Below are 12,859 nucleotides of genomic sequence, written 5' to 3' on the forward strand. Positions count from 1 at the left end.
GTCAAAGTGCACCTTGCACCACGGTCGACTATTTACAGGGCAAGTGGAACGCGCAGGTCAGATTTCCTTGAACCTGTCGCCCACTGTGCTCATTGTCTGTTTCCATGACAGGCCGCCTCCTCCCCTTCCACATGAGAAGACTTGTTCTCCTTCTCCAATCCAGGCTTCCCCCCATGCAGCTCGACCCTACACAACGGGCTTCTTCATCTCGGGACATTATTGCTGGTGCTAAACGTTCTTTCTCGCAACATGCATCTGCTCTCTCCGACTCGTCTTCCGCTTCCAAGGCTCCTCGTATTGACCATTCTCACCTTTCGCCCCGCCGGAAACCTAGTCCACCCCCTTCCATGTCCTCGTCATCCCGTGGTAAGGCCCAACGCTCAAAGAAAGGAGGCTTCTTTGGCTTTGGACTTCAGCATCAATCCGCCCAGAGTGCGAAGCCTTCTTCGTCGAAGTCTCAGAAAAAACGGGTCCAAAGACGCCTTCCTCGCCTCGAAGGACCTTTACACACCGAGGAATATATTGTACAACAGTATAAGACGTCTCCTCTTCCTCTCAAACCTCTCCATGAGTCTACCCCCAAGTCTTCCATCGGAAATTTCTCTATGATAGCAGCAGGAAGGTCCCCCAAATACACTCTAATGGAAGGTTACATATCGACCGATTCAGGACCTCTAGATATGTGGAGGTGGGTTTCTATCACTATCTTCCCGCACATCACACATTATAACTGTTGCAAAGAGCGACCGTCACCATCCCGATTGAACCGCCTGTAACTGGGATTGGTGATCACTCAAGTAAGAAGCAGGCAGAGCAGCTTGCTGCTCTAGCTTGTGTCCATCAGCTGCAAGGCATGGGTGTTGTATGTTTACGAAACCTTGGCTTTGCTTCAAAGCTAACCTTGTTTTCAGTTAGAGAATCCCAGAATACTTCTACCTCAACAACAGGAGCGGAATGAGGTCAAGCTTTCTGATGGCACTGTTGTCGATTATGAACGCGCTTCAAGCTTCATGGACTATTACTGTCGACGTTACAACTTCGGCAAGCCCGACATTGAGTTTGTCGCGATCAAAAAGAAGGCGTCTAACGACTGTTGGGAAGCAATTTTATCGGTGGGCGACCGGCGAATAGGCCTCGGCACTGGCAGTAACAAAAAGTCAGCTCAGGTTGAGTGTTACTTAGATGTAACCCAATACCTAGAGAGCTGTGATTCTCAGTTGTGGAAGGACTATGTAGAGGCAGTCAAATCCGGGACCGAGCTTGGTTTGGCCCCACGTGTTATGTGTCGCATCAGTGAAAATCTGGCAAAAGAAATACGGGATATCTGTTACGACACTAAAAGGACGCAACTGTTCCGCCATCGGCCTGCTAATACCGCTCATTCATCGGAAGTTCGCATCTCTAAACCATCCTTGTACCGCCGACCAAACGCGGATATGCTAGCAGCGAAGTCAAAAAGTCTGCTCGAACGCTTGCAACGATACGACATCAACCCTGAACTGCAACAAATGAGGGCCATAAGACAGAATCTTCCTGTTTTCACTTGTGCACAGGAGGTCCTGTCACACATCGCATCTAACGACGTGACAATTTGTATGGCTGCAACGGGATCCGGGAAGACAACTCAAATACCTCAGATGCTTTTGGACGAACATATCAGGCGTGGTGAAGGATCTACATGCAATATCATCTGTACGCAACCGCGTCGGCTTGCAGCAATTAGTGTTGCCGACCGAGTCGCTAAAGAGCGTGGAGAGAAATTGGGTGATTCTGTGGGTTACCAAGTTCGGTTCGAGGCTCAACCTCCAAAGCCGCATGGCTCAATAACATTCTGTACTATTGGCATCTTCTTAAAGCGGATGCAGAGTGCGTTGGATGGGCATGACGCTGGTCTGGATGGCGTCACACATATCGTAGTAGATGAAGTGCATGAGCGAGATGTCGACACGGATCTCCTGTTGGTCGTACTTAAACGACTGATGGCGGAGAGGAAAGCTAGAGGAAAGCCCTTGAAGGTCGTGCTCATGAGTGCGACTATCAATCCTACCCTTTTTCAGACCTATTTTTCAGATCATCAAGGCCAACCAGCGAAAGTCGTGGAAGTGCCGGGCCGCTCTTTCCCTGTGCAAAAATTCTACATGGACGACTTCGTTCCGCAACTTGTCAAGGGTCGATACAAGTGGATATTCAACGATGAGTCCGTCATTAAATATGTGGTTAAAGAGCTAGGTCCGCCGGTAGCCGCTTCATTAGGCATCAGGCCACGTTATGATTCACGTTCAAGCCCTTCCCAAACGCAGGATGATGATTTGGACCTTCCCTATCCACTCATTGCAGCCACAATTTCTCATGTCCTGGAGTCTACAGATGATGGCCATGTTTTGGTTTTCTGTCCTGGATGGGACGAGATCAAAGCTGTTGAAAAGCAGCTGCTCGATCCAAAGCAACCTTTTGCTTTCAATTTCTCCGATTCTTCGAAGTTTTCTATTCACCTCCTTCACTCTACGATCCCACTCGCTGAGCAACAAGTTATCTTTGAACCACCTCCTCGTGGCGTGAGGCGTGTCATTCTCGCCACTAATATCGCGGAAACTTCGGTTACTATCCCCGATGTCGTTTTCGTCGTCGATGCCGCACGTGTTAAAGAACTTCGCTTTGACCCAGAACGACATATGTCGTCCCTTGTATCCGCTTGGGTCGGGTCTTCGAATTTGAACCAAAGGGCAGGTCGCGCAGGTCGACACCGATCGGGCGAATACTTTGGTATCCTGGGTAAAACACGATTGGCTGCTCTACAACCTTATCAAATGGTTGAAATGAAACGCGCTGATTTGAGCAACGTTGTTATGCATGTTAAAGCTCTCAATTTTCCCGGAATGTCAGTTGAAGAGGTGTTAGCTGCTGCCATCGAACCCCCCGACCCTGAACGAGTTACTGCTGCATTGAAGACGTTGCACATGGTTGGGGCGATTGACACGAAACAAAATCTCACATCTCTTGGCCGTGTACTCCTACAGCTTCCGGTAGATGCTCAAATGGGTCGCCTGGTGTTGTATGGGAGCTTTTTCCGATGCCTCGACCAAGCTTTAACACTGGCCGCCATCCTGACCAACAGAGAGCCTTTCGTTTCGCCTATGCATTTGAAGGCCGAAGCTGCTGCGAAGAAAAACTTTTGGAGTCCTGATGAATTCCGATCGGATGTTTTGGCCGCTTTACGGGCTTACAATGCCTGGTGGGCATTACAATCAACAGGACAATACGTGTCCGCCAACCGTTTTTGCATGGACAATTTCTTATCAAAGCCGACATTGTTACTCATAAACAAGATCAAAACGCAACTACTGCAATCATTATACCATGCTGGTGTCATAAGCGTTTCCGCAGGGGGTGACCTTGATAGTTCTCAGACATCGTTACAAGTCCCACCAGAGCTGAATGTTAATGGTGAATCACTGCCTCTGCTCGCTGCACTGATCGCCATTGCGTCACAGCCCAAGTATGCAGTTAGAACTGGCAGGACCTTCAGAACATCTAGAGAGAAGGCATGTGAACAAGCTGCTATTCCTTTGTTTTATCTAATGTTTTTCCAGAATACTATGATTCACCCTTCGAGTGTAAATCATCGAAGAAGGGACACTGTTGAGGACGACCAATCTATTATCGAGAAACAACTCTACGCATATTCCGAGATGCGCCGTAACCTCACGGGAGGAGGATCTCAGACATACCTTGTTAACACCACGAAACTGGATCCCATGACCTACATGTTGTTCGGAGCATATAATCTCCAAGTGGTAAATCGCGGAATCGAGTGCGACAACTGGCTTCCTCTTTTTAGTGACCGAAGTTCGGCGGTATTGGATGATATTCAACGATTGAAGACAGTCGTCGAAGCTTGTATGCTTCGAGTTTTCCAGGGTATCACAATGAGCCAACTCCGCACTCGTCAGCCGCACCTCGCACGAGAGCGTGAGGAATCCGGAGAGAGTAAGGAGGAATACTCACTTTCGAAGCAAGAGATGTTAGAGCTGGATCAACTTACTCGTAGTGTTGTGAACATCCTCAATCGATACAGCGACGAGAGAGTTGCTGCACAATCGCGCCACAATTCTCGACCTGGGACCCCCATGGCTTCGCCAATCGGCTCCCCGATGTCTCGCTCTATTAGAGTCTCGAACAGCGGTTACTCGACCCCCCCGTACGGTTCCAATTTCTATTCGCGGCCAGGAACACCAAGCCGACTGCGCAAGTAACGGCGTGGTCACAACTATTTAGAATTGACACTCATTAGTAGATAACTAGCACTCCATAATATTACAGCTATCTTTATGTTAATACCGTTCAGTAATATGACCCCCATCCCAATATTAGATATGGATTCATCAGAAATTAATTCCTCGCCATTGATACCACTCACAAGCCAGCTTATGTGCATTGTTCAATGGTAGCTCAGTTCAATAGATCATCGATCAACCCTGACCGTCGGGCCGCGTCCAAAAATGGTGGTACAAGATCACGCGGCTGCCTTCAGGTAGTTGCAGCCCCTGCTTCTGATACCCCAGCCATCTATTACCTTGAGTGTTGAGTATACCCCATAACTTCCTCGACCAGAAAATAGGGAATCCATTTGAATTTCTCAGTTGAACGGCATGGCTACGAATATGCGAGGGCTTACCCAGGTATTATTGCTAGTGGTGTTCTGAATATCTGCTGATTCCCCTTATTTCTACAGTTTATCGCCGACATTCGAGGTGCGAGGGTGCGTGAGCTAGAGGAAAAGCGGATCAACAAAGAAATGGCGAACATCCGCAAGAAGTTCAAAGGTTATGAGATCTGCGTTTTTCACGAACGAGCATTTACCAGTCAATGTAGACGGCAACCTGGATGGGTATCAAAAGAAAAAGCAAGTACTTTCGAATCCAGAGTCTTAATTTCAATTGAACCTTTGGAATTAGATACGTTGCCAAAATCATTTTTACCTATATTTTGGGCTACAAGGTTGACATCGGACATATGGAGGCAGTAAACCTCATTGCAAGTCCTAAGTACAGCGAGAAGCAGATAGTGCGTAAATTATGGCATATGTGGTTTTAATATCCAACTTCAATTTCTTTTCAGGGTTATCTTGCTGTCACTTTACTCATGCATGAGAATTCCGACTTCCTTCGTCTGGTTGTAAATTCCATACGAAAAGATCTAGATTCGAACAACGAGATTGACAACTGTCTTGCGCTGCATGCCATCGCAAACGTCGGAGGAAGTGAGATGGCGGAAGCCTTGGTAGAGGATGTACATCGTCTTTTAATTTCACCGTGTGTTGCACATAGTCTGCCTGAAGTTTCGCATCTAATACGATTCAAGGACCTCACAGAGTTTCGTGAAAAAAAAGGCAGCATTGACGCTCTTGCGCCTTTATCGCAAGCATCCAGAAGTAATTCCTGCTGCAGAATGGGCATTGCGGATTGTGTCTCTCATGGATGATCAGGATCTTGTAAGCTTAGACCGTCGATTGATACCCGGCTATGATGACACTTCAATCCCTTTTGTGTTTAGGGTGTTGTTCTGTGTGTAACGAGCTTGGTCATGGCACTAGCCCAGGATCACTTGGATGCATATGCGGTGTGCTGCACAAAGGCAGTGGATCGACTGCACCGCGTGAGCATTAATGAAACGTAGTGTGCCGTTCTTCGTGACTGATAAGGTTCAAGCTGGTTATTGAGCACGAGTACAATGCCACATATGCATACTACAAAGTTCCATCACCGTGGTTGCAAGTCAAACTCTTACGGCTCCTTCAATACTATTCTCCTTCTGGTGAGCGAGTTGGCTATTCAGATTTGGATTTAGGAGAGCTAGTATCTTATAAAACTTACAGAGGACCCTACAATACGATCTATTTTACACCAAGTTCTGCAAACCGTCATGAACAATTGTGCCGAACCGAGTCGAAATGTTCAACATAACAACGCTCAGCATGCCGTACTCTTCGAAGCCATCGGGCTCGCTATCCACCTTGATACAAATTCTCCTCTGGTCGGCACTGCTGCCGTCTTACTTGCGCGCTTCATTTCATCCAAGGAAACCAATGTCCGGTATCTTGGGCTTGATACAATGGCTCATCTTGCTGCTCGAGCAGATTCCCTCGACTCTATCAAGCGACACCAAAACACTATTATTATGTCGCTGAGGGATAAAGATATTTCAGTACGCAGACGCGCGCTGGATCTGCTTTATAGTATGTGCGAAACGGACAATTCTGAGCTCATCGTTGGCGAGCTCTTACGGTATCTGAAGGTCGCCGACTATGCGTTGAGAGAAGAAATGGTCCTCAAAATAGCCATACTCACTGAAAAATATGCAAATTCATACAAGTGGTACGTCGATACCATCCTACAGCTTATCAGTGCGGCTGGCGACCATGTGGGAGATGAAGTTTGGTACCGAGTCGTACAAATTATAACCAATACAGAGGACCTCCAAGAGTATGCCGCCAAAGTTGTTTTTGAACACTTGAAGGCACCTTCAACTCATGAAAGCTTGGTGAAAGTCGGAGGTTCGTGTTAATCAGACCTCATTGACCTTCTTTCCTTAAAAACCGGCTATGTAGGTTATGTTCTTGGGGAATACGGTCATCTCATCGCCAACGAACCTGGTTACAGCCCCATGGACCAATTTCAGCTTCTCCACTCCAAATCGCAGTTTTGCGTGGCACCCACCCGCTCGCTGCTTTTATCGACATACATTAAGTGGGTCAATGTTTTCCCCGAAATCAAACCCCAGTTGGTCAACATCTTCGAGCGTTATCGTCACGTCCTTGATGCCGAACTTCAGCAGCGTGCTTGCGAGTTTTATACCTTGGCGTCCAGACCAGACGATGATGAATTATTACAACATGTCTGTGAAGAGATGCCTCCCTTTCCTCCGCGTGTTAGTGCCCTTCTCGGCCGGCTTAATCAAAAGCATGGCGACACCGAAGATAAGCGCGTGTGGGTGCACGGTGGGAAGGAAGCTAATCTTGAGCGAGACCTCGTGAGACGCAAGACGTTAATCGAGAGTAAAGCTGTATCCACTGCAAACGGCTCCGACTCGCAAACAGACGATATTCTTGGGTCATTAGCAGGCCTCGATCTTTCTGTCCCTCCTGCTGCCATCAGCGGGGGATCAAATCCGGAGGATCAAGCTCCACGCTTAACCGGGGGCCCAAATATTGACCGTTGGTTCGAAAAGTTGGTTTGCAAAGGCGAAGGTGTGCTATATGATGATGTACAAATTCAGATTGGCATCAAGTCTCGGTATCAAGGACATATCGGACAAATGGCGGTTTACATTGGCAACAAGGTCGCTGCCCCCCTCACTTCCCTAACAACAACTGTTCACACGAGCAAGCCAGATGCACTATCACTATCTTTCGCCAAAATACCTCCTAGTACGATCATGCCACTCAGCCAAAGTCAACAGTTACTCCATATCGAATGCAAAAAATTCTTTGCGGAAGCTCCTATCCTCACCGTTTCATTTCTTGCTGGTTCCCACCAAACTGTGTCCGTGCGATTGCCGGTACTCTTAACAAAGTTTTTTGAGCACGTTAAATTAGGGTCCGTCGAATTCTTTGACCGTTGGAAACTGATCGGTGGACCACCCCGCGAGTCTCAGAGCATATTCCCTATCAATCTCACCACAAATGGCCAACTAGATTTAGTTAGGCTCCGCCAGGTTGTTTCTGGGCATCGTTTCAACGTGCTAGACGACATTGATCCGAATCCTAATAACTTAGTGGGGGCTGCCATTCTCCACATGTCCAATGATGGCAAAGTTGGATGTCTCCTACGAGTTGAACCTAACAAAGATGCTAAAGTATGTGATTTACCCTTCTATCAATCACTCAAAACTCAAAACTATTAGCTGTGTCGATTGACCGTAAGAAGTACGTCGGAGGATGTAGCAAGCGAAGTCCAAAACCAGATACAGAAGAGCATGGCTAGCGGTTTGTAAGATACAATAACACGATGCATATGATTCCCTAGTCTACAAGGACAAGATAGGTAATACACAATAAGTAGTTCATTAGCGAGGTCGACCACTGTTTTTGGGTTCACCCCCGAAAATGCCGCGTATGAAACTTCTTTTCCGCTTTGCCCCATCATCTAAAGACTCGGAAGCAGGAGGGTCCAACGATTTTTGTAAACTACTCCCTCCGGTATTCGTCACAACTGGATCTGCCTTCTCGCTCTGTGAGTAACCAACAGCAGTAGGATTCGTCGACGGGTTTGCTCGACCAGACAAAATCTCTACCACAGGCTGTAAAATGACCTGAGGCAGGGCTGTGGAAGCAGGGCGAGTTGAATGAATAGATATTTTGTGCCCTGAATCAAGCGCCGGTGTAGAAGTAAGTGGTTCTTGAGTTGATGATGAGTTACTTCTGCTCCAAGTCGTAGAAGTAAACGCCTTTTTCCTCTCCCGGGATAATTGAGTAGCCAGCTCATTCACCCTGTGCAAAGCTTCTCCCTCAACATCGAAACATGTAGAGCATAAATGTTCCAGATTTTGATCTCCAAGAACCCGTGGCCTGATTTTGCTGCTAGGGTCCCGGGAATGCCGTATAACATTCGAGGTTATGATCGCCATTTCACGAGAGGGATCGATATAATGTGGCGATGCTGGAACAGATTCTCGTTCCAGAGTGGAGAGTCTCGCCTTCTTCTGAATTAGATTATTTAGTGAATAGCGATCGTTGCGCTCTTCAAACCGAAAGCTTGAATACATGGAAGGTTTAGGCGTAGACACTGTTGCGAGATAATCCATCATACGTGGCATATTATCCTTGATAAAATCACGGATGCCACTCATAGATATTTCTCTTTGGTCAGCCTTTGGAAGGTTTGCTAAGCCTCGTATACTGATTCGAGCTCCAAATGCACCTACAGTATTCAAGTTTGCCATGCTTTGAATCACTTTAGCGACTAATTTCAAGCTGCGCTGAATAGCAGGATCGGGTAGACCTATCCAAGTCATACAGGATGTAATGCACTATAAATGTAAGACGTACCTGAGCAAAGCCCGAACAGATGTGGGTGAAGAATACCGGGAACAATAAAGCGCAAAAAGATGAAGGCAGAGACACTTTGCCATGGTCTTTGCTCTTGCATCTTTGCCAATATGCCGGTCTTCCGGCCATGTTCCTCTACTAGAATGCGGATTTTGCCTAGCAGGGAGCGAAGTTCACTACAACAAGTCAAGCTCAGGCTAACTCAACAGTCGGACACTTACTTTGGACAATCTTCTCTTACAGCGTAAATCTTTTCCCAAAATTCTTTGCACCAATGTATTAGCAGCTCGACATGCCGCCCAACATCTTTAGCGTTTTTGCCACTGCGAATAGGATCTACTTCTATCGCGATTTTTTCGGACAGAAGTCGCCGAAGTACGGTGCCAATACTCGCTTCTAAGAAAGACCTTCCGTACCAAGCTATGCATTTCTCCATTGTCTTCGTAAAAATTGTGTTACCTCGAAATATGGTTTGATGTGCTAAGGACAAGTCAATCTGCTGCCTGCGAATAATCTCCGAAACACTCACAAGCCCTTTCAACTTCCCATTCAGCGGCTTCCTGTATCTGTTGCACTATAGTTTCTTGCACAATTGCTAGATTTATCAAATGCTGGGACAGTGTTCTAATGTGTAGCGTGTTTTCCAGATCTTGCATCCACAACAAATAGTTCCGCTTATTAAGAGCCTGTGTCATGAATGAGTTTGACTTTGCGAGATATATGTGGCAGAACAACAGGCCTGCTGAAGACCTTCATAGGAGTGGTGTGGTAGTATGATCTCTCTAGAAAAGTCAAATATATTTCTCGATCTTTCGAATTTCCGAGGTGGAACGCACTCATTTACCCTGATCTTCAGCCTTAAATCTCCCGACTGGAGTTGCGAGGAGAAGTTGGTGCAATGCACAGGATACCATCCTTCCAGTAGCTCTGCGCGGCGAAATGTTACTAAGTCGATAAATACCTTCCCCAGGACCGAGGGTCTGAGAACTTTCTTTTCTTTGAATACCACGATCTCGAGACTCTCAAATGGAGGCAAATCGGAAAAAACGAACGATTCATGCCATTCAGGATGCCCAAGCCCTTTCTTGGTAGTGGTGCGGGCGTACGTAGTGTCATTCAGACGGACTTCACAGTAGACATCGATATCCTTGAATTCAGCCTCGTTGTCGATGTCCTCGAAATTGGTAGCCCCGAGGTCTCGTCCTTGAGTAACTGTCAATTGAACTTCGCGCCATATCCGGTAAGATCCTCCCTCCTTCTCTATCCCACTAGCGTTTAGCCGATTCAACCACCGACCGTATATTTCGGGGATGGCATATGATCTGAGTAACGATATCCACAGATTGCGCAGTCCAGGCCTTGAAATTTGCAAGTAAACAGGCTCTGCATTGTCGCACGCTACCCATTTCTGCTTCCTGTAACTCAAGTTAAGCGTTTACGCTGCCTGATATCGAAATCTCACGTACTCTGTAGATTGTATGACAACACAATCCTTGCGAAAAAACAGGGAATCATCTGCGGGTCGAATATCTGTCTGGCATAGCAGGTGAACATACACCGTTTGAAATAATATACTCTCCTGTAGCGTGTCAATCAGAGGGCAGGAATATATCCAGGAGTTGAAATTCTACATCAACGTAAATGTTGAGGAGACACCTCTCCACGTTTGATTCTTTTGTTAACTTGCAAATGGCTGGTCGCCAATGTCCGGACTCAGTTGGGAGTCCTTTTCCGAGGCCCAACCAACTAGGTTTATCTGATATTACTTCAGTCACCGGTATTGCGACGTAATGAAAAGGATGAAAAGTCAGCACCTCTGGGGCGAACTTCGTCTCCTTGCTTCTTATACTTGACCAGGTTAAGTTATGAGAGCCACGAAACGTGTATGGCTCACCTTGCGAAGGGTGGCACCAGCAGCATTGGATATATAAATCTCAGCGGCAACAAAGTACTCTCGCTCGGAATCACACTCCGTGAACTGTTCTCCACTGTCGTTAAAGTACATTGAATGAGACCTTGGTTAATGGGAGTAAAAGAAGAGTAGTTGTACTGCCTTGATGAAGCTGATGGAAATCTCAAATAGTAGCTTGTGGCTATGCTTATTCTCTCAAGGATGCATTCATCGCAAACGTCCCTCGACAATTATAGGTGACGGCGAAAAATGCATATGATCCATTAAAAACAACCATGCTACTACCCCCGGAAAAGATTATGGGTATAGACAATTAGCAACAAGGATACCAATTGAAGAATCTCAAGAGTCAGACCGCCGTCCATCAATCCGTCTTATGCCTAGAAAAACGTGAGATAAAATTTCGTATTGAATCTAAACACATACACAGCTTTCCCATTGGCATGACCATTGGCAACACCGTTAGCCTTCGAGGAGGTGGGCTTCTTGTATGTTTGGAAATAGAAGTTTATGAAGAGACCCAGGTAACTCGTAAGTAGGACACAACCAAATAAAGCAGATCCTTCTTGGCCGACGCAATCTCCGAGGTGGGGGAGATGTTGATAATATGTGAAGGCAAAATGTTCATAAGCTAATCATAGATGAGTCCGAAGCGATAGCGAGAAGATCCGGGATGCTTACTGCCGAAATACACAGCACATATATCAACAACGAATTGAGCGATTTGCATGGTTGTGAGATACTTCTTCCACTACAGCAAGATCAGAATATTGTATAAAGATAGAACGAAGCTTACCCAGAATCGAGCACCTCCTGCCGTAGCGTAGTAATAATAGTCTATCAAATACATCAGCGGAAGCCGGGGTAGAGGATCTGTAGACTTACACATCACGACATGCACGGCGAGATTCAGGGTAATGACAGCCCATGACTATGGAAATATGAAGAATGAAAATTCGGAAGAAAAGATAGACTAACGATGCTGGTTTTTCCATTAAGTTGAGTGAAGCAAAGCAAAGCTGTCGCCGAATGGTGGAAGACGTGAAGAAATTCTAACGATAACTAAGCCAAGCGTTAAGGAAGCATGAGAGAAGCCGAACTCACGCATTGGTTTCTTTTTCAACGCCAAGAAGACGGTATCAAAAAGTTCAACGTACTTGAACAAGTAGTTGACCATATAATAAAATTCCATCCTCTGTACACTGATGAGAAAGGATGTCACGAGTTGCTTTAACACTTACAGGGGTCCATGCCTCTACTGAACAGAGGGCACTGAAAAGGCCGTGTTTCAAAAACCGTGGAAAGATTTCCTCCAACATTAAGACGAGCAACAGAGCGCTCCCGGAGCTCAGAATAATATTATGTATTTGAAATAAAGTCGTTAGCTTGTAGGGTTGTCGATTCGTCATAAAGGCCTGGATTCCAAAAATGACAGCCAGATAGCCCGCCAGCGCGGTGACGACCACGGGAGTCGTAGAAAGAGGGGTCTGCCCAACGACATAAGAAGAAAGGTAACGAGGGGGTCTAAAGGGAATACAAGACAGGAGGAAGTCGGCCAGGGGAGCCATGGGTGCAAGAGAGGAAAGACACGAGAGCGAAATTTGAGAGCACCTTTCCTTGTCACACCATTGTCACACCGCGTTAGCACGTGTTTGACCTCGGTGCAGAGTAAAGTGAAGCCAGTACCAAATGGTACTGTACCATTATATCACCATGAAGTCTCCAACGTCAAGTGATAGAGCTCGTCTCGCATGCAGGAGGACTGATCACAGCTGTCCGGGTAGATTGCTCCCAGTAATGGAGTCACTCATTTCATCAGCGCATCAGCGCAATGATGTTACGATAGGTGACTAGTGACCGGTGACATCACCACTCCTCTACCGAACTGTAAGTTGTTAGAC

General features: G+C 46.6%; 4 protein-coding genes across 4 annotated transcripts; 2 read left to right on the top strand and 2 right to left on the bottom strand.

The window, feature by feature from the left end:
• Window positions 1-11: 11 nt before the first annotated feature.
• On the top strand, window positions 12-4,375 carry AGABI2DRAFT_182315 (hypothetical protein). Its single transcript, XM_006454277.1, has 3 exons — window positions 12-688; window positions 742-862; window positions 948-4,375. The coding sequence occupies exons 1-3, from the start codon at window positions 105-107 to the stop codon at window positions 4,251-4,253; spliced, it is 4,011 nt and encodes a 1,336-aa protein (XP_006454340.1). The 5' UTR covers window positions 12-104; the 3' UTR covers window positions 4,254-4,375.
• A 184-nt stretch (window positions 4,376-4,559) lies between these two features.
• AGABI2DRAFT_197339 (hypothetical protein) lies at window positions 4,560-7,992 on the top strand (the record flags this gene model as incomplete). The annotated part of the gene is made up of 11 exons (XM_006454278.1): window positions 4,560-4,679; window positions 4,733-4,823; window positions 4,873-4,924; window positions 4,956-5,064; window positions 5,119-5,312; window positions 5,362-5,491; window positions 5,554-5,655; window positions 5,709-5,814; window positions 5,876-6,553; window positions 6,608-7,854; window positions 7,903-7,992. The coding sequence occupies exons 1-11, from the start codon at window positions 4,650-4,652 to the stop codon at window positions 7,990-7,992; spliced, it is 2,829 nt and encodes a 942-aa protein (XP_006454341.1). The 5' UTR covers window positions 4,560-4,649.
• Window positions 7,993-8,064: 72 nt separating this feature from the next.
• Window positions 8,065-10,619, bottom strand: AGABI2DRAFT_62157 (hypothetical protein; the record flags this gene model as incomplete). Its single annotated transcript, XM_006454279.1, has 6 exons — window positions 8,065-8,999; window positions 9,047-9,222; window positions 9,268-9,505; window positions 9,576-9,753; window positions 9,879-10,461; window positions 10,513-10,619. Coding segments are annotated over 6 exons (2,217 nt in total), but the record flags the coding sequence as incomplete, so codon positions are not given.
• A 533-nt stretch (window positions 10,620-11,152) lies between these two features.
• AGABI2DRAFT_189613 (hypothetical protein) lies at window positions 11,153-12,547 on the bottom strand. Its single transcript, XM_006454280.1, has 8 exons — window positions 12,200-12,547; window positions 12,063-12,153; window positions 11,937-12,010; window positions 11,844-11,889; window positions 11,755-11,795; window positions 11,640-11,709; window positions 11,385-11,589; window positions 11,153-11,338 (listed from the first exon to the last, which is right to left on the bottom strand). Exons 1-8 carry the CDS (start codon window positions 12,524-12,526, stop codon window positions 11,323-11,325), a joined length of 870 nt encoding a protein of 289 aa, XP_006454343.1. The 5' UTR covers window positions 12,527-12,547; the 3' UTR covers window positions 11,153-11,322.
• Window positions 12,548-12,859: the final 312 nt, after the last annotated feature.

Source organism: Agaricus bisporus (assembly GCF_000300575.1).
Source record: "Agaricus bisporus var. bisporus H97 unplaced genomic scaffold AGABI2scaffold_1, whole genome shotgun sequence".
NCBI classification, from domain to species: domain Eukaryota; kingdom Fungi; phylum Basidiomycota; class Agaricomycetes; order Agaricales; family Agaricaceae; genus Agaricus; species Agaricus bisporus.

Excerpts from the sequence above, each read along its gene's own strand:
- AGABI2DRAFT_182315 (XM_006454277.1), top strand. The coding sequence starts at position 105 with ATGACAGGCCGCCTCCTCCCCTTCCACATGAGAAGACTTGTTCTCCTT. Across the intron at positions 689-741 it reads GGACCTCTAGATATGTGGAG|AGCGACCGTCACCATCCCGA; the intron begins GTGGGTTTCTAT and ends ACTGTTGCAAAG. Across the intron at positions 863-947 it reads AGCTGCAAGGCATGGGTGTT|GAGCGGAATGAGGTCAAGCT; the intron begins GTATGTTTACGA and ends CCTCAACAACAG.
- AGABI2DRAFT_189613 (XM_006454280.1), bottom strand. The coding sequence starts at position 12,526 with ATGGCTCCCCTGGCCGACTTCCTCCTGTCTTGTATTCCCTTTAGACCC. Across the intron at positions 11,890-11,936 it reads TTAATGGAAAAACCAGCATC|TCATGGGCTGTCATTACCCT; the intron begins GTTAGTCTATCT and ends ATATTTCCATAG. Across the intron at positions 11,590-11,639 it reads ATGTGCTGTGTATTTCGGCA|CTTATGAACATTTTGCCTTC; the intron begins GTAAGCATCCCG and ends ATCTATGATTAG.